Source organism: Dermacentor silvarum, chromosome 10 (genome assembly GCF_013339745.2).
Source record: "Dermacentor silvarum isolate Dsil-2018 chromosome 10, BIME_Dsil_1.4, whole genome shotgun sequence".
Classification (NCBI taxonomy): Eukaryota; Metazoa; Arthropoda; class Arachnida; order Ixodida; family Ixodidae; genus Dermacentor; species Dermacentor silvarum.
The window spans coordinates 31,448,380-31,469,344 of NC_051163.1; the positions used below are offsets into that span (position 1 = coordinate 31,448,380).

Consider the following 20,965-nt stretch of genomic DNA (forward strand, 5'->3'; position numbering starts at 1 on the left):
GACAAAAACATTTACATAATGGTATTGTTGTCGAAACAATTAAAGAAAAATGTTTTACTTGCATTTAGTGGCGTCCTCTATTTTAAAAAGACCAACCACCACCAACGTTTGATTGCCTGCCGCCGCCGCTTTCTGCAAGGTCTGCCAACAGCAAAGGTGGCCTTCTGTGTCGATGCCCTGTCAAGATGTCTCCCCGCAAGCTCTCGCCGTAACGTACCCGCTTAGCATGTAGGTCCCGTCGCTGCGGCGAAGTGCGAGGGAAAACTAAACAACAGGAAAAGAAAGCGAAGAGCCGGAATCGCCGCAAAGCCTCGTCGTCTCCCCCCCTACCTCCGTTCCTCTGATCTCCGCCGGCTCGGCTGAACACCACTACGCTTTGGAAGACGATTTTTTGGGAGCTCAGTCATGAGCTGATCACCGTGGCGAGGTGAGTCTCTTGTCTGTAAGCCTCATTCACACACACGCGCAAACTGTGCCTTGTGACGGGCCCCCCACCAGCGAACCACCACCTCGGCTAGGAAAGACGCCCGTTATAAAAGTGACATCGCCACGACTGGGTCACGGAGATGCGCCGTCCCATTCTTATGCGCGCCCGAGACCGTCCTTCGCTGGATGTTCGTTTACGCTGTCGGTTGAGACTAGGCTCTCTTGAGGGAGTTAAAAAACCTCGCGTTTTCGCGAACCCCACTTCGGGCCGCCGCGTCTTCTTTGCAGTCCACGGCAACTTTCGAAGAGTACGACGAGTTTCTGTTCTGCCTTTCTTTTTTTTTCTCTCAGCGGGGGACTATTTTTAGAAAACGCGTCGACCCGAATGAAGCCCAAAAACCGCGGCTGGTGTGAACGAGACCTTTTGGTGTGAATAACCAGTCACGCGTGTAACCAGTTATAAACGGTCGGCTTCTGAAAGTGCGCTGGCCAAACGTTTCTCTCCGACTGCTCGTTGCAAAGCTTCTAATGTGCATTTAACACATCTTGTTTTCATCGCTTTTTTGTTTAGTTTTTTTCTGGCTGTCGGACGTCGTTTTTGCGAGTTTGATCCGACGACATCGTGGCTCGCTTGCAAGAACACCACCCCCTGTTTGTATTGTCGCGTCGTACCCAGTGATCAAACCGTTACAAGCTGCTGGTCGCGTCGTCAAATCGAGCTCGCAGACGTTCAGTTACGCGGCCCCGATGATACAACGTTGCGCAGAAGGACGCTCTATTGTGTTACCGGGTGGGCGCGTACCTGACGGGACGGCTGGCATACGTGTATATAAACTGGCCGGACGACTATACAACGCGAGAAGATGAAACGGCCGGCGGTCTGTTTCTTGGAAAAACGCCAGGTCACGGTTTAGCGCGAAGTTTGCGGCTCCTGAGCGGGGCGATCATTATTTTGCCCCCGCGTCTAACGCGTTCTCCCTTTTCTGCTGACGGCCGGCAGCTTTTAGTCATCGCTTGTTTGGGTTTGTTTCTGTTCAGGCGGTTTTGGACGGGGTTGCCGACGGCACAGTTCTCGTGTAGATCATTAAAAACTTGCGATAAAGGTCGGGTTTGGTTCTTCGCGTGTTTGTCGGGGGAACCCCCGCCTTGGATGCGGCAGGGCATGTTCGCATGAACCTTTTTTTTTTTTTTTTCCTTTGGGTCATTAGAAAGTGTTCCTAGTCGTGACAGCTCCGTATTCAGTAGTGACGTTTGTGAAGTGTTGAAACAACCGGACGCCACTTCACAGGGGTAAAAAAAAAAAAAAAGAGGCTGTCATGACCCTTTCCCTGCAGAATCTCTTCAGTGTGGAAAACTGTTGAGAAGCTGTCAGATTAAGCAGGCTTTGCTGCTTAGTGGAGTGCCAGTCAAGTATTTGCCTCCATAAAAGCAGTTAATTGAGATGGGTCTATTTTCACTAGTGTCACTTATAGGCATGCTTGCTAAAGTGTGGCTGTTGTGAAGGTTGCCCATCTGCCATATTTTTCAAAGCATGCTCGTTAAGATAGTGCAGCTCTTACCAGTGTTTATCTGTCATGTCTTACAAGCGATGCTCGTTAAAACGTGGCTTTTGTGATCATTGCCCAGCTGTCATGTTTTACAAGGCATGCTTGGTAATGTAACACACCTGTTATCAGTGCTCAGTTGTCAATTTTCAAAGCATGCTTCTTAAGTAGTGGTTCCTGTAACCATTGTTTAGCATATTTTTCAAGACAGGCTTGCATACCTCATCTTGTGTGACATGGGGCAAGAGAGCGTGAAATTTAGGGTGTTGAGCTTGCTGCGATGCAGGCTTCACAAACCTGTGATGGGCTCCATGCGTTGTGAAAGTGAACTGAAAGTTTTATGATATTATATTCCTAAAGGAAACCTGTGTCAAGTACATTATTTTCAGACTTATAGGAGGCCCCAAAAGAGTACTGTAAAATGAAAAGTAATTAAAAGTAAAAGTACATACAGGAATCGGTGATGAGCTGGTAATAGCAGATACAAATCTGGCAAACTCTGTCTCTAGTAAAATTTGGTACATGTCGCTTCTGCAAGATCAATTTCACCGAATAACTTTTTTGGTGCCTGAATGAAGAACTAAAATGGAAAATTCACTGCCAGTTTTGCTTCAACGCTATCATGGAATTCATCACTCGCTAACCTTAATTAAGGGATATTCTGCCACTAGTTCATTTAAGTTCGAGTTGCGTGCTTCCTTGCAATATTCATAAGCTTAATTCAGTGATTTTGTGTTTTCGCAGTTACCTTCTGTTTATCCATGTATTTACGCTCGCATTTTCACCCGTGTCACACATTTCCCACTGCTGTAAGAATATTTTTTTTTTATTTGTTAGTATTAACAGGAGATCTCGCCTTCTGGCCACTGACTCTTGAGACCGCCTTCTGTATACAGTGTATACGTAAATGTACTTGTGCTTTATGTAATAAAATTGAAGCAAAAGGAAATCAACTTTAGTCTTACAATGCATTTGTCAGAAAAGAATACAAGATTAGTGGATATGAGATGGAAATGAACATGCAGTGTTTAGGTATTCTCAGTGTGTTGCCTGCCACGAAAGAAGCTATTTAAGTTGGGTTATGCTTGAGTACTAATATCAGTGCACACGCATATGCTGTATTCGAATTTGTTCCATTCAGTGCCTCGTGGTACTCGCAGCGCGACGTACAGAAAAGCGCATTGTTTTGTTGTCATTGTAGAACAATTATTGTTTACTGAGATGAACTTGCGAAATACACAGACTGTTTCCAGGCATGGTGTCATCACACTTGAATTGTGTTCTGCGTTTCCATTCATAGGCATAGACCTTCACAGAACAGTTGCTTAGCTTATTTTAAAAGCCTTATGTTAATCTGTGGATCCTCGCAAGGTTAATTGGCATAGGTTAATGGCGCTAGGGACAAGATTTTTGTATAAAAATCGATATAATTGCATCAAAAAGGAAGCACAAATGAAACAGAATTTTTTTAATGTGTACTGGTCGCATGATCAGAGTCGCATGGACATGCTGGGGCACTTTGAGCATGGGTAGCACTTAATGGTTTTACAACATGTGAAACAGTATAACTTCATTTGAATTTTGAAGTCTTAACATCGCGGAGTTGCATTGCGAGTTCTAAAAGATATAACGGGAAACAGTTATTCTTTTTATTAGTTACCTGAGGTTGTTCAACATGCACCTAAATTTAAGTGCATAACCATTTTTCCCCCCACTGTGTTCCCACCAGTGAACAGCTGTCGTAGCTGGGAATCAAACCAATGAGATTATGCAAAGCAATAGAGCACATTATCTACAGTCACTTTGGCAGAAGGTGTCTGTACTGTCAGGAAAAGCCAGGAATCGTTGGGGAATTTGGCAGTTCTAGAGGGGGGGGGTCAGGGAATCGACAGGTAATTTTTAAACTGCAGTTTCCCACAGTGAAGGAAGTTCATTTTAACATTTATAGTAAGGTGAATGGGATACCCGAAGCAAAATTTGCCACCAGAACCTGAAATTAGCGATTCAAACCCAGTTAATAACTTCCATAAGCGCTGTATCTGGCCTAATGGTTAGGGTAAATTATAGACATGGCTTTACTGTTTAGACTCGTCTAAGGGCCACGCCCCCAACTTGGCAGCACACAATTTAAAAATATATATATATATATAATGGAGAAGCAATCGTATTTCCGCGCGCGCATTGGCGAATTTTCGCGCATTGCACCCTTCCTCGTGCTTCTACTAGATGGCGAGGGCCGGTGTGTCCAAAGTTGCTGGCTGCGCTGGCACCATTTTGACCAAAAGGTGCAGTCCCATGTAAGGGCCCACCTCATCAAAATTATGAAAAAAAAAGTGCGGCCCTTACACAAGTCTATACACAGGTATTCAGCATCAAAACCCCTAAAGAGCATATCGTCATTGGCCGGAGTTTGGGCACTGGCCATTCTTGATATTGATTGGCAAAATAACAGGATGTCCTGCCACAGCAACTGGCTATTTGCACTGCCCATAGGATACCAATTAATTGGCATGATAGCAGGACCAAAGCCACAGCAATGACCAATCATGCGGGGCAATTATTTAAGAGAAGTTTGTTAATTCCAGCCCAGATAATGGGAATCCAATCTAGGTCGAGACTCGCTGGAAATATTGTGACTAATTGGCTGGCATAATAAAGTTAGTACATTTTATAGAGCCACCAGACTTCCACACCACTTTAAACCACAATACTATAAATTGTACAAAGGGGCTGTATCAAAGTAGTCAGAGAGGACCTGGAGAAACCACAATAATTCGAAAACGCAACTATGGGGAATATCCCCACAAAGGTTCCGCCTTTGGTATCTTTTACAACTCAAACAATTTCCCCGCCTCAGCATTCGTGTTGTTGGACTTTTCGTAGCCCACACGAGATCCGCAATCTTTGCACCAGCGTCTTAGCCATTCAGCGTGCCTGCAAAGGAAGTGGGTCTTACATGACCGCGTTGACATCTTGACACACACGCGCACACTCAGCCAGCAGCTTGCTTTCTTGGCATCTCCGCGCGGAGGGGGGAGGTGACAGGAAGCGGCCAACTTCCTCTCGTTGCGATTGTACTTCCTTGTCTGAGGGCCTCGCCGCCATCTTCTTCGCCCCCGTTGCAGGGCGAGCGTTCGTTGGTGGCGCACGTCAGCGCGGTGTTCAAGGGGGTCTGTGTTTCGTGGAGGGCGGGCATGGATGGGGACTGGCCAGCCTCCCACGCCAGCTGCCACCACTTCCAGACGGCCAGGTGAGAAAAAAAACCTCCGCTGCTGTACTTGCTTGATAATTCTTTATTAAAGCGACGCATACATTGCCTCTTCAAATGGCCGGGGCTCGCCTACACTTTCTGTTACAATGCTGCGAAAACAGACACCGCACAGAGAAGACAACATGCACAAGTGCCACTGCCAACTGTTTATTGAAAGGAGGGCGTCAAAAGAAGAAAAATTTTTCAGGCATGTGCACCACGAAGACAGTCCGAACGTTTTGGCATGTTTTTCTTTTCATCAGGCGTACTTGTCAAAGAAGCCTATCCCTGGACAATACAAAGAAACTGATGTGTTGCTAACGCAAGCATGCCCTTTCTTATTTATACAGAATTCTTCGAACAGTTCCCATTCCGTTTGCTCCCCGCTCTTGCCCAGAATCCTGGCATGCGATAAGGCTCACAAGAGCGGGCTTTGGTGTGCAGGGCTCTGCTGTCCTGCAGGATGTGTCGGGGCTTGAACTAGCCTCACTGGCCATGTGTGATGCCACTTCATGTGATGTCTGCATAATGTGTGCTCAGCTTGGGTCCTACACAGTAATCCTGGATGTGTAACAGTGTAAAATCGCACTTCCAAAGCTGTTGCCTATAAGAGGTGTTCTGCTTTGTACCTACCTGTTCATGTTTGTATTGCATTGTCTGTATCGTACTTTAGTTATCTATTATATATCACCCCAGAGGTTCCATTTTAGGGACATTACTTCAGCAAGTACATATAAAGCAAGAATTGTCAGGGTTTGAATTCCTTTAACCACTTACTTGTCAGAATAGCATGCACTGGGAAGTCAGATTTTCATCAATTGGGTGTATGTAGCCTACGCTTAGGGTCAAATCAGTCGGTTGGTCTGGCATCTTGTTGGGCTACTTTAACGCTTCCTCCGTGTAACAGTGTGTGAGCTATTGTACGAGGTCAGAAATCTTACTTTCTTCACCATTCATTTCTGTAGTAGACTCACCTAGTCTGGAGCCAACAGTTTGACGAGAGAGCTTGTCTTCATATAAAGGCCACTGCTCTTTCATATGTCACCTTATCGCACTATGCAGTTTACTCTTTGGCTTGTGTAAATGAGGGAGTGTTAGAGTGCTGGAGTGTCAAGCATATTGTGCAAGCCTTATCATTAATGTGTTCTCATGGCACGGTCAAAGCTAATCAGCCTGTGTGTCGTCTCTGACTAAAATTACATCTGTCACCTCGCTTGCTTGGGATAGCGGAACAGGTGATATCTCTTGCGAAGCTCAGATAGCTTATCTTCTGTTTTATCACATGCTGGTGAGAATGAAACTACCAGTTTCGTATATTTCTTGCATGTTAAGCAAGGAGTGTGAAACCAGTCTCCTAGAAACCCTATGAACGAAATGATTCTGGCTGTTCATCGTAATCGTGATCATAATTCGTCGTCTGCCATGCAATTGATGCATCCTTTTTTTTAATCTGCACTCTTGTGGGGTCTCACACGTGCTCTTGAGACAAAAGGACGACAACACAGTAGTGCAAACAATCAAATGGGCACTTATTGCACCTTTCATACACTAAAGCCCGCCAGCTGAATTACTACCCATAGGACATTCACATTGGCGCGCGACAAATCGAGGAAGTCCGACTCACCGCGACCGGATAGCGAGCGAATATGTTTGTCCGCATGCTAGACACCAACGCCTAGTCGTTCACGTGTACGGTCACGCGAACGGTGGCGCGTTCGAACGATCCGTGTTTGTCCATTCCGGTGTCTTGCTCCTAGCCTCGTGAGACAGTCTCGCAAAGCGTGGATAGGCGCACATGCAGAGCGTCCGCATCGCTCACTGACGTCAATTCAAAGAGAAAGCGCCTTCTTCCTTTTGTGCCCAAGTTAACCCGCCGTTAGGTGGCATTAGCAGCGCGACACTCACGCCATCTCTCTCTCAATACACTGCAACCACACCGACCTCCGCCGCCGTAAAGCCACGCGGCGAAGCCAGATTACAGAAGACGGGAGCCATGCTGGGGGGTACGCGTGAATTGCGCATCCCCACACTCTTTATAATCAAGTGGCATGTGTTGGAGAGGAGGAAACTGTCAATGCAGTACATATAATTCTTGCATTCTTATGGTACTAATTTTTTTTTAGTGCAGTGGACAGCTTACTGGTCAGAGTGTTGAATCATGCAGTCTTAGGGCAGAAAACACATTGGAACATTTTTTGTCAGAATTTTTCGATCTGCAGGGAGGATGTAGTTGTTCACTGGAAGCATGCAGCTGTAGACAGTGATAGGTGAGCACGATAGCGATTAAACGGCAACATTGGTATGAGGCAGATAAGTGTGATCGTAGCTGTGAGAAAGTTTTATTTCTTTTATGAAGCCGATGTTCCTGTGGTGTTCACGTTTTTCGAAGTGTTCAATTATTTCTACATTATGTACGTGCTTTCGTGGTTTCCTGTCCAGCACCTTTGGTCATTAACAAGTTGAGTGTTTTTTAGCCAAGTGAAGTTCTCTAAAGTGAAATGACGCTTTTGCATGTGATATGTAGTTCAGCATGTTTCCGTAGCCACGTGTGCGCTTTTGATTTCCGAACCATGTCTCTCGAAGACCTGAGCCAGCTGGAACGAAGTATTTTAGCTCACGCGCATGCTCAGAATTTCACGCACATACAACAGCAATCATGTGCGCCTCCATGCATTGAGGGACACGAGTGCCGCTCGTTAGCGTGACTTTCTTTTACTTCGTAATACACATAGAATAAAGTGCAAAGGCCTAATGATATACGCACTGCAATTTTAAGCAATAAGCATGCAATCCTTAATAACAGCCAGCTTACGTACAGTAATCTCATATGCCTTATCCAAAGTACCAAGGCTTCACGGCCAGTTTGTACGACTTACTAGTTTTTGAGACTTTCTTTGCCATTTTAGAATTATAATTCGTACTTAAATCATGAAGACCACCCTCGATTCTGTCACTGTAAATCAGTCATTTCATTTCCATCAACGTCTCGCGACACGTTCTTGCCAGTTGTCAGTCCCTTTAATTCCATTTGCATATTATCATCGTCATTATCATTGTGGTTTGTCATATGCCATTTTGTTGAGGTATGCCTTTATCTTTACTCTTTATTAGTTGTCATGTGGGTGCTGCCCACTGGTTCTTGCTAAGGTGTGTACTCGTGGCATTGTTTTTAGCACCCCACCTCTAACACATTGCGGTTCCATGAGCTCTCCCACGTTTGGTTCCCATTCTCTTTGTTATTACGCTTGTCCATTGAAACACACTGTGCATCCTTGCTGAGCTGATGACTAACGGCAAACTTGAATGGGGAGCACCTCAATAATGCAGAGGAGATAAGCTTATCTCTGTCGGCATGCGGCAAGAGCCTGCTATCAATTATATTGTTGTTTGGTACTTCAGTTAGTTTCAGGCGTCACGATTGACATGCGCTGTTCGACAGCACCGAGAGGGCCTTGCACACTTTCTTCCGCTGGGCGGGAACTCCACGTGAGCGGTCGTGATAATTTTCCAGGAACGGAGCGTGATTGACATTCAGATCTGTGTGTTGGTGTCATGCCAAGGCTGTGAGCATGCGTTGTGAAACTCGCCACCTGCGCCAAGTGTGGTTGTCGAGTTCTGCCCGCTACTAGGTATGGTTGTGTCGTCATTTTTGTATGGTATATCGTCATTTTTGTTCCCTGGGCAAAGATCGCTGGTGAAGTGCGCGCTTCTGGTATAAAACAAGATTTCGATGTCTGGGCTGCAGTTTCAATAGGTCTTTTATTTTTTTTATCTTCTGTCGTTGGATGGAATGTAGGGTTGGAATACTAGGAGAAAATAATGGCTGGTTGTGTCTAGTACCACACCGTACTTCCTTTTATTATCTTGCTAAAATGTTTACTACCGCTACTTAGGACATCACGTTATGTTGATGGTGATGAATGTTAATGTTGTTGTATGTAACTAGAGGCACTTAACATTTTTCACCTGCTTCGACTGAATCATGTCATCCGCTATAGCGGCTCAAGTGGCTATGGTGTTTTGCTGCTCAACTCAAGGTCGCGGGTCCAACTCGTGGCTGCCACGGCCGTATTTCGATGGGGTTGGAATGCAAGAATGCTTGTGTACCACGCTTGCACATTAAAGGAATCAAGGCATTCTAAATGTTTATTAAAATGGCATTCTAAATAATTTATTATAATACTTGTTTCCACAAACCATTTCGGTATTGGTACCTTCAGGTGGTGGTTGCTTGGTGGAACAGCCTGCAGTCGCTGCGGCTGTTCGCGCTCGAGCGCAGCTGTAAGGAATGCACACCACACACTCGCTTACTTTTTTTACGAGCAATGCCGTCATGCATAGCCTAACTACTACACAATGTCAGCGGTGTGTGACTGTGTCGTGATAATATCGAAGACACCAGGTCCGGCATATCGAGAACATCTCAAGTATCAAGTTAAAATATGTGTCTCTCAACTTATATACTATACTTGCGAAGTACTAGCATCCTTTCACAGGCAAGAAACATGTGGCTGGCTTTCTACAACTTCAAAAATGTGTGTGCTTCTTTTACATGGCATGTAAAATTGTAGATTTTTGTTTTTTATTTGTTTGTTTGTTTGTTTGTTTGTTCTGTTATCCCTTCTTGGGGGTCGTTACAGGGTGGGTGCAATAGAGAGAAGAAGAAAAATTATAATGTATCCAAATATGCCTACGTACACCTTTTCTTGCACGGCAGGAACAGCACTACACTTCACAAAAGTGATATATAGAGCACAGTAATCTTGTAATCCAGTCACTGGTCATGCACGAGCTTAATTTCTTTGCACAGTTATCATATTCTTTGTTATCATATTTCTTTGCACAGTGCACAAGTTTCCATATGGCATATAGCATAAGTTTCTAGGTAGAAACTTATAACATAGAAACTCAGATGCAGACAAAATGTGAACCAAAGAGCCAGTAAGAGTTATTACTCTTTGTTCCCACAAAGATTAAAAGGGTGTCTGTTAAATTTAGCAATGTTCAATGATTAGAGTGTTTGAGGGCTTAGAATATTTTTCGCAATGTGTGGCAGAGATTACAAAAAACACTTCCTTATTTGCGAGCCTCGTGTATTTATTGCACATTGAATGATGTCATGTGGAAAAAGTCTGATATGGAGCTTCCTGGTTGGCCGCTGTAATATTGTGCCGTTCGAGTATAAAGTCTGCACAATGTGGCTGTTGTTGCCGACAGTGGTCTGTAGGCACCTTTTTCTTACTAATCATTATTATTACTCGGGCTGTGAAAGGCCTCGGATGCAAAGTAAGCGAGATGAATGCCACGAGAGACCTGGGCATTGTCATGTTCCCAGCAGCCACACTGGATATGTTAGCATGACATTCTATTTCTCGTCATGCGGTTGTAGGTTCGATTGCCAGCTATGGTGGCGGCTTCATAATTGAGGCAGAATGCAAGAATGCTTGATTTTCTACACTTCCTGGGTCATCGCGCATCACATTCACAGCTATAGCCACCAACGCTGTTGCGATAAGCATCTTCACTTATCTGTTTCACAGCACGTGGGCCGTAGTGCAGTTGGAAGTGTACTGCACACTTTTAAGAGGCTATAACCCAAACGCGCAGCCTTCCCTGCTGCACGCCGCAAAGGGAGCGTCATATATCGCTCTGGCGGCATCGGCATCGTATTCCGGTGTTGTCCACCGGCTCGATGTCATTTATTTTTCCAGTCACAATCTCAAAACACCATGCAATAGGAAAACGACAACATGTATTCAGGTCGCTTAGGCCCTGCCAGCCGGACTGTGCGTCCTGTGTCGCAAGGATCTGCGCTGAGTTGTTTGGACAACGAATGGCATTGCCCGCGGCTCAGGACACGAGGTGATCAACCTCCTAATGGACCCCTGCTTGTGCTGGGTGTAACTGCAGCAGTGTTCATTTTTTAAAACTTCATGTTCCAAGGTAATTTGAAAACATTAGTTCTGTTACACAATGATTTCAAGTTACGCAATAGCCACAAGTGCTAATTAGTATGGCAACATTTCACACTGTTAGTAAATATAGCTGCCGCTCAGTGTACAGACAATGCAGAATAAAGAATAAAAGGAGGCAAGACACACAGCAAGGTTAAATGTACGACAGGCTACAGTACACATCGTTAATCATAGCCAAACTAGACTGCATATCTTGCTTAATTTCGTCATAAAGTGACTGAATTCTTTTATTTGAAATTCCGTGCAGTGGTATACTTAACAAGGCTGGGCTGCAGTTAGTTCTTATATGTGGTAAAATTAAAGGAGCGCAAGAAAGGATACAAACAAGAGTGAACAACACAAGCACTATGTTGTATACTTGATTGCACCAATCCAATTATTGCAGGGTGCTCATTACAAAAATTCGGAATTTTGGTAATCTATTGTTTACGTCCCATAATTTGTGCGGGGTTCTTTCTACAACTAATATATATACGTTTTATGCAAATTGTGAACATTTGTTCATTCATTCATTCTCTACTCTTCAGACACGCCAGCTGAGTGACGGTGCAGCCCGTAGTGTGTCACCAGCATGGGCAACCTCAACTGCCTCGCGTTGTCGCCGGGTGCTCGGGTGTCGCACGACAGCTCGCGGCACGGCGACGACGGCCTGGACAAAACCGGCACCGACAGCACGGCGCTGCACCAGGTCTCGGGCAGCACCGCCGACAACAACGGCGGCTTGCGGCCGCATGACGGCCGCTACACCAAGGCACCGGTGGGGGCCGTGGCGGTGTTGCCGACAAACGGACCCCATTTGCACCACGAGGGGCTGCCCCAGAGAGTGACCAACATCGTCGGCTCAGCTCAGGGTGAGTGAACGTTGTCACGTTGCGTGCAACTCGTGAAACAAGATTATCTGGTGGAGAAGGGCTGATATAAGGCCTTGTTTCTGTGACAGTCATGTTGGAAGTGCAGGATGGCTTTTCTTCCACTTGCTTTCACTTTGTATCGGGGCTAAACAGGAGCTTAAATGTTGTGTATCTATGTGGTCAAAACACTCCTAGAGCTCGTGTGCATTTTATTGTATTTTTTTTCTTTGATGTATCATGCTCTCTTGTCATTGCAGGCAAGGTGGTAGTGGCCCTTTACACCTACAATGCGAGGGACGATGGTGATCTCAGCTTTAGGAAGGGAGACCGGCTTCAGATTCTTAATGACAGGTGAGCAGTAGCCAAGTGAACTCGAACGCACTCTACGGTACTCACATAGTGATCACAAACAAAGGCTTTGGACATAGTTTGAGTCATGAACGTTCACAGTGCATGATAAAGATGTCATTTGATGTGGCTTCTGATTCTCAATGAGCATCAATCAAGTGCACTCGAATACTTAATCGTCCTCCCACGGTGCTCATAAACAGACAGTTAAGCAATGAATGTCACGTTCACAAAACATGATAAACATGTCATTGACATGCTGCTCAGAAACAAAGGCAGCTTTGGACACTGAGTGATGAATGTCGTGTTGGCGGTGCATGATAAACTCTTCATTGATGTGGCTTCAGACTCACAACCAAGTGCATTCAAACGCTCGCTATTGTCTTCACATTCTGCTCACAGAAAAAGAACTTGTACATGATTTTGAGTCATGAATTTCGCGTTTATAGTGCATGATCAACATGTCACTGATACATTTTTCCAGTGATCCGGACTGGTGGCATGCCAAACAGCTCAACGGCCCACAGACTGGCTACATTCCACAGAACTATGTGGCATTTGAGAAGACCGTAGAGAGTGAAGAGTGAGTTTTGATTTTCTCTCTCTTTGAACGCGTTTTTTTTTTTTTTTTTCGTTTTCACTTTTGTAATTCCCTTTCCTTGTGCATTGAAATTCAGGCAGTAACACTTGAAAAATCTGAAAACGTAAGTAAGTTGTTATGGTAAGGCTTCATGGTAGCACATGCCGGCCTGATCCTTTGGTGTTAAACTGCCCTGTTTTGTGCCTTTCTTAAAACTTTCGGAGCAAATGTGCATTGATAAAAGAGTTCACGTAGGGCATCTTACTCAAGGACCTGGTTAGTTGAATGCAAGTCCATTTCTTTTTGTTTTCTTACCAAGCTGTCAAACCTAAGCCGTCATTTAACTCATCGTGAGCTAGCATGGGATCCAGCAGCTGAAAAAAAAAAAAAAAGCCCAAGCAATGAACAGTGTCATCTCATTAATGCCCATTAATGCCCTTCTTCTAACCAGAAAGCTGTGTAATTACGCTGATTTTACCGGAAACAAAGAAATGCTGTTGTATTAGGCTTAACGCTTACGTCTTAAACAGTTTTGTGGTGACCTCACCTTGTCATCAATCGGGACTCCTTTTATGGTTCATGACAAACCCGTCAAGTCATGTACACTTTGGCATTGCTTGGGCATTTTATGACATAACATTTATATCTCCGTCATGCTTCCTTCGAATTCGGAGGGCATGCACTGAACCCTTCAGCAATTAAACTTTTCTCGTCCTTCTCGTTCTTCTGTCCTATTCTTGGCCCTCTCGTTGTCGTTCTCGTTCCTTTTGTGTCCTAGCTTTCAATGCTTAATCATTCAAACCGTGAAGTTATCTGCCAACTGTTTACTTATTTTGACCAAAGGAAAAGGAAGAAACACAGACCTGCACACTTCTTAGTGCCTACAGAGTATTACACCTCACATAGCTGTTTTGCACCCGCAATCCTACACAAGCATTTATCATTTGGTCTTTTGGCTGTTAACTTCTCTTTGCCAGCATGCCATCTTTTGCTTCATGCTTGCAAATTCTTGTGTTACAGCTGGTTCTTTGGCAAGGTATCGCGGAAGGACGCCGAGAAGATGCTCATGCTCGCCTCCAATCCGAGGGGCACGTTCCTCATTCGAAACAGCGAGCAGACAACAGGTGATGCGCACTTTCCCCTACATTGAATCTAGAATTCATCGCTCGTCACCCGGAAGGGCTGTGAGATACTAGCCAACAGTGTGAAGCCAGAACAGGATGTACACCCGGGAGCAAAAGTGTACGAGCCAGAGATTGCGCGATAAAGCTGATTTTCTCCTCTGCCTATGAATGTAATTTGAAATTGAGGGCTGCAGCCCAATCATGGCTTTTGAGTCCCCAACTCTCGCACGGGGTTCGACTTGTAATCGATGAGTAGACGTGACAGCCATCTCTTTTGCGTCGCTTGTCGCTTTTACAAGCAAAATTGCTTACATGAGGTTCACGCGTTATATTTTTATACGAAGGAGCTGTGAAGATTAAAATAAAATTTGCACTTGTTAGCACATCCTTCCTAAATTTAAAAGATATCCACTAAACTCTTAAAGCTAGAAACTAGCCAACTTACTAGGAAGAAAGTAGCCAAACTGCAATAAGTGGTCTCCAAAGGAGCCCCCATTATGTGTTAATGAAGGCAATATGAAAGCATTGCTGACTTCATGTTGCATTTCATCTTTGCCAAAGTCAGAAACACACAGTGTAGCTTGCTGCTTGCTGTTTTCGTAGTGCAAGACATGACTGTTGGTGCAAAATCCAATGTTATTAGTGGAATTTCACGGTGTGTCTATGGCATCAATTATGTACAGAAGTAGCCAAGCAGTTCGGAGTGACAAAACTATTCTAGCTATCAAGCGCCGGAAGTGTCCAGTTAGCCACAAAGTAGGAATAAAAATATTACAGATAACTTTGACTGGTAGCTTGATGCTAAATTTCGAGTTCACCCAAAGACAGAAATACAAAGTGTAGCACAATACACAGCTGACCCTCGCAACCCTGCCATCAGTCCGTGCATCCTGGTGCGAAATGTGCGCTCTAGCATCATGGCACCCCTTACATTTCAGGCTTCTTTCAGCAAAGTCTCGAATTGTGCTATACTCGAGGACCACTTTCGGTGACAGTGAAAAGAAAGCTGCAGGGCCACACATCTGCACATGTGTTACTGCACCAAGTATTCCAGCAGCGTGTGACAATGCCTTTGGTTTCTCGGAACAGATACTGAATCAGCATAGCACCCACATGCGGCGGTTTCGCGTTTGCCCAAACATGGAAGAGAAAAAAAGCTAGGAAATAGGTTATATTTAACACTGAGTGGCATATTTTCTCCTATGTTGCTGTTATAAGTAGGATGTTTGTTTATCTTTTCTCGTCTCCAGCTCAAACTGATGCTGATCGGAACGTAGGAATATTTTCAGGAGCAGCTTTCCGTTCACTGCCGTAAAAGTGTTGGTACACGAGTGTAGACCCTTTTCCCAATTCTGCAGTGTGCTTCTCTGCACTGCACACTTGCCCAACTGATCTCAGGACGTCTGTAATAAAGATCGAACTGCGTGTGCCACTGCTTTCCTGTTGCTCATGCTTTCATCCCTACTGCCACGCCCACCTCGTGAAATACACGAGCTATGGTTTGTTGTAAAAATGCTGTCTGTTGTCCTGACCTTCTTGCTGTAGTACTACTTTCTGGTAACCCGTATAAATCACAGCATTTTCGTAATTAAACCTTTGTTGGAAGTTATCGCTCGTCCCTGTATGTTGTCGTCCTGTTGTTACCACACCCTTGCAACATGATCATTATGCAGTCAATACTTCTTGGACTTGAAACTGCGTATTAAACAAAAGGTTTTATGATTTCTTTGGAAATGAACCGAGTGGTTTCCGGGTCTTGCCATCATTGTAACATGCGGTGAAGTTCAATCTGGACCCGGGACGTAGCCTCGGAATTAGTGGCATTGAAGAAAGCAAGGCATCGTGCAGTTGTTGCTGTTAATCTAGCCGGTGTGGCACAGATAGTTAATATTCTGGATTTGCCTCGCACACAGGGGCCTCTGTGTGACCTTGTTTCAGTTGCGCTGTTTGAGCATAGTTCTGACGATGAAGCAACTAGCCCTCACCAAGATGTTACTAATGCAGGGGCGTTCTCGCTGTCGATCCGCGACTTCGAGCCAACCAAGGGGGACCACGTGAAGCACTACAAGGTGAAGACCATGGACAATGGTGGCTTCTTTGTCACCACCAAGAAGACCTTCTCCACCCTCCAAGAGCTCATCTCCTACTACATGGGTGAGTGCGGTCACTTTACTTCAAGCACTACATTGGTGCCTCCCCCCCTCTCCCCATATTTCTAGACACCGAAGTGCTTAAGGGGACACTAAAGGCAAATATTAAGTCAAGCTAAAGTGGTAAGTTAATGCTCGAGAACACCTAAGGCGTCAGTATTATCACAAAGTTTTAGTAATCGAGAAATTGAAGTAAACGCAGGACACAATTTGCGACTCACCTGGGAGACTCAAGTGCAGTGGAATTTTATTGATACGATCTTCGGGGGAACCGGAAAATAAAATGTATCATCCGAAAATCGTATTAACTGAAATACATTGCTCCTATAAGATACTGGCCAGGAAACTAACAAAAAACTTATTATGCCGAATTGTATCAACGAGATTCCACTATAACTAACTGTACTAGCCTGATGATGAAGGCACTCTTCATTTTATTTCTGTCACTAGTACTCAACCTCTCGTAATAAAAAGATAATTGCATTGCATTATAAGACGGGAACAAATGCTACTTGTGCAGTTCTATTCGATGTTTAAAAAAACGAACTCATTGAAGTCACCCTCGACAACGATTCGGGCGGTTGAAAGGTTTAGTTTTCTTTTGTCACTGTGCCCCCCGCGACTTTGTGTTTCACTAGTTTCGTTATCGCGTAGTGCTGTGCTGGTTTTGCTGACTCACGAAACTCACACGAACTGAAAGTAGCAAAGAATGCCTCATCTATGTGACGTCGTGGGATTCCCGAACGGTCCACTCTACAGCACTCTGTCTTGGCTCGGTTTCTCCAGGGCAACGCGATTGCGTTTAGCGCAAAAAACCCATAGCTTTGTCTGTCGGGCGCTGTTTTACTACGAGACAGCAGTAAAGGGCGGTGATGGCATATGTGTCACCACTCCCCCGTGCGGGGCAATTTGAATTGCACTTAAGGTAGGCGGACCCTTCAGACATGATTCTCTCGTAAACGAAGCCTTTTCTTGGCACGAAACAAGCGCTGCGAGGTTTTTGGAATGGCATTTTAACAGTCCGCGTTTGCTTAATATTTGCCTTCAGTGTCCCTTTCGAGGGGTACCGAAAGGGGACCTTCGCTTTATCAAAAGGGGGCCCTAGGTTTTGCTTTACCAGATAGCTGTCGACTCCGTCACTATAGGGTTGTACCAGACTTTCTTGAATGCACAAGGAATCACCAGTTACAACATCCTTTTTCAAGGTGACCGTTTCACAATGCTTGGCTTCTCTGCATAGCGTTAGTTTACAAGTCAACTCTGCATGTTGCGAAAATCGGAGGTAGAGTTCATAAACCACCACTGAGGTATGCATCAACCTGGTCCATTGGTCATAAGCCTCCAAATGACAGCGTCTTGCTGATAGCTGGATGCACGTCGCATAAGCCATTTTTTCCTCTTTCACTGTGCGCTTTACCGCATTCCACACGGTACAACGAGATCGGTACCCTGTTGTCACTTTTGTCAGAAAGCACGGTGCCCTTCGAACTTTTTGCCTTCTCTCCCCTCTTATTCTGTCATCTAAAGCTTTTGGCAAATCTATCACAATGTGGCTTCGACTACTGTACCAGCCCACGCATCAGTGATCCCGCATGACACCAACCCACCAATGTTCGTGGTGCACAGAGGTTGCCCTTGCAAACAAGCTCTAAGCCAAGAAATTTGCCATGTGTTCTTTTTTTTTTTTTTTAATTTGGACATTAAACGTAACTTGTGTCGACATATGAAGTCACGTCAAGGATACACTTTAATAGATTGAATAGTTCATTCTTTGTTGCCCGCTCAAGGATTTGAGATGTCATACTGTGATAACAGAGTTGGCGCCCATCTAACAAAGCTAGGAAGGCAAGACAAAAATTTTCTGTCAGTCCTAGTCTAGAAGAGCTGTTCCAGAGGCTTAGCATGTCATAACTGTACACATATTCACACTTCTGATGCTACTGCTAACAACACACCGACAAAGCTAGCCTAACAAGGCACTATCAGCATAACTCAAAACGTGAACGAGTTACAAACAACTGATAGGCATTGTTGCATTTATAAGTTCACCTACATTTGTAGCACTGGTTTGATTCAGGCTCTTAAGTCAGCATTTGGGACTGCATTGCGCTAAGAAACACTGGCCACAAGGCAACTACACATCACTCTTCCGTGTAATTCCTTGTAAAAGGCTTCGCCGTCAACATTCTTCTGTTCACGTTCAGATTTTCTCTCATGGTACAAGGGTGTCCAAAACACATCATTAGTTTTCAATGTCAGCACTTCTTAATTTTATGCCAAGAAAGAAAAGTGATACACGTCTGTCAGTGAAAGACCTCTCTAACACCCTCTTCTGAGGTAAACAATCCTTCGTCATGTTTACCATCTCGTCGTCTGCATACGCAGAAGGTGCAAATGGCTTGTGCCACAAGCTCACAATCGCATGCCCCAAGCCCAAGCCCGTGGTCTGGGACCTGTCGCCAGAGACGCGCGACGAGTGGGAGATCCCACGCAGCTCAGTGCAGCTCATCCGAAAGTTGGGAAGTGGCAACTTTGGCGAGGTCTGGTACGGTAAGTGTCACCCACCCTTTTTCACTTTTTTGCCACATGGATTTCTGGTTACTTTTGCGCTGTTATTAAAGAAGGCTAAATCCTGATTAAGCATTCATGAACAACCCATTTCTTAACCTTTGTGTAATTTCTCTCTCTTTCTCTCTCCAATGCCGTTATGTGGTGAATGAATATTGTGCTAGAGGCCTTGTCAGGTGACTGTTGATGTTGCCTTTTGTCTCCAGCATCATGACAATCACCTATTGTAAAAAGAACAAATAAAATAGATAAATAAGATGGGCCAACAGAAAAATGGACAGTCACTCTTATAAGCAGTTCAGTATCTCCAACTGTAAGTACAGTTTAGACAACTTACAACATAGCTTCCTACATTGGATAGCAGAGTACTAGGGGAGTGCAAACAGTAATATTTGAGATTGAGTTGAGTATTAATCAAATAGTGCTGGAAGCAAATTAAATCAAACTGGATATCGAATTTCAAGTGGTTTTCAAATAATGAAGTCTTTTTGATCATTAATGTTAATATTCACATCCTGGCATTGAAAATGTTGGCTGGTTATTTCTGTGATTGCATATTGCACATATAAAACATTAGCAACAAACAGTTTGTATCCATACTGAGGACTCATTGGAGCATACATGGTCATACATTATCAGAATGAAGCTTATAGAAAGAAGTCTGTATACAAGTTACCTTCTGTTCAGATGTTCAAGAGAGTTTCAAATATTCGAGTGCCCCTACTGGATACTATTGTCCGCACGCTACATAAGGCAGTTGGAAGTGCAGTCTGTGTTGTCATCAATGTTTTTACCTTTCTGCGTGCGCCTTTTTAGTTGCAGATATGCGTAATTCTACAAACGCCTATAAGGCCAAGGAGTTCTTCCGATGCAGTGTCGCTGCAGACGAAACTGGTTGAACAGTGCGAGTGTCATTGCCTTTGAAACTCGCTCGCAGGTTTGTGGAAGGGCAGCACGGAGGTGGCAATCAAGACTCTAAAGCCGGGCACAATGGACCCGGCGGCGTTCCTCCAGGAGGCGGCCATCATGAAGAAGTTCCGTCACGAGAAACTGGTGTCTCTGTATGCCGTCTGCTCCAAGGAGGAGCCCATCTACATCGTCACCGAGTACATGGCCCACGGCTCACTGCTCGAACACCTGCGCGGACGCGAGGGCCGTGGGCTCAAGCTGCCCGCGCTCATCGACATGGCCGCACAGGTCAGCTTTTGTTGCGGTAGCAATTATGCGAACACTCGTGGCACGTTCACATCATTGCGCTGACCTGGTATCGGCGGTGCATAACCCAGAACAGCGCAGTACATTTGGCTCCAAAAACAACAAAGCCCAAGTGTACGCACCATTACTCTTTGCTTAATTGGTTCGGCAGTGAAAACCGTTCCGACTTCTGTTGCTGGCGTGGGCATTGTGTACGCACACTAGTCTTATGCTAAGCGTCTGTGTGCCCACATTGGTGCGAGCCATATGAACAGCAAACGTTAAGATAACGCTATCTAATGCTGTACACTGACAAACGCTAACGGTTTTCTGTCTCTTTCATCTCTTGCACCACCAACATGCAATGCCTGTGAAGGCACTGGTGGCACTCATCATGCCAGCATGGTAGCTTGCTTTGCTTCTTGCTTTGCAGCAGCAGTTATCTTGCGTACTACGTCGTGCCAACATGTTCTCCCCATGTGTTGTTAGAATATTGTCCAAGGAGTTGGAGGGCGACATGAAACCTTGCTATCACTGTCAATGCTTTGCCCGTAGGACGAAACTGCCAACTTTACTAATAATCTGTGAGAGTTTTGAGAGATGTTCTCTGTCTTACCCGATTAACCACACAGGTAGTGCAGTCGGAAAGGTTGTTCAGTTGGCAATGCAGCGAATTTTGAGATGTTTTGCCTATCGTGACGGTGTAGTGACAGGTGAAGAAGTAAAAGCACCTCTAGAAAGTGTGAACAAAGAATTCATCACTTATTGAGTGAACTTGTGCCTGGAAAGTCGGGCAACGCTAGTATGACAACGGTAGCAACGAGCATGATTGACGTTTATCAAAAAACTTGTGGGTCATCTCCTTCCACGTGTGCGGTGATACACGCGTCACCGTACATGTAGATTCCAAATTGTACAACAGTGTCCTCATTGCACACGCAATTTGATTTTCCTC

General features: G+C 44.9%; 1 protein-coding gene across 2 annotated transcripts in view; it reads left to right on the forward strand.

Moving 5' to 3' along the window:
* The first annotated feature begins 119 nt into the window (after positions 1-119).
* LOC119432011 (tyrosine-protein kinase fyna) overlaps positions 120-20,965 on the forward strand; it is a 32,136-nt gene continuing 11,290 nt past the window's right edge. The window contains exons 1-9 of one of the 2 annotated variants that reach the window (XM_037699459.2): positions 120-427; positions 5,096-5,220; positions 11,723-12,046; positions 12,304-12,397; positions 12,879-12,977; positions 13,995-14,098; positions 16,103-16,252; positions 18,634-18,798; positions 19,754-20,013. In XM_037699459.2, coding sequence (XP_037555387.1) covers positions 11,767-12,046; positions 12,304-12,397; positions 12,879-12,977; positions 13,995-14,098; positions 16,103-16,252; positions 18,634-18,798; positions 19,754-20,013 — 1,152 coding nt within the window. In that variant the 5' untranslated portion in view covers positions 120-427; positions 5,096-5,220; positions 11,723-11,766. Of the gene's footprint in view, positions 428-5,095; positions 5,221-8,669; positions 8,850-11,722; positions 12,047-12,303; positions 12,398-12,878; positions 12,978-13,994; positions 14,099-16,102; positions 16,253-18,633; positions 18,799-19,753; positions 20,014-20,965 lie in introns of those variants that run through there. The other variant, XM_049657159.1, reaches the window with a different exon arrangement.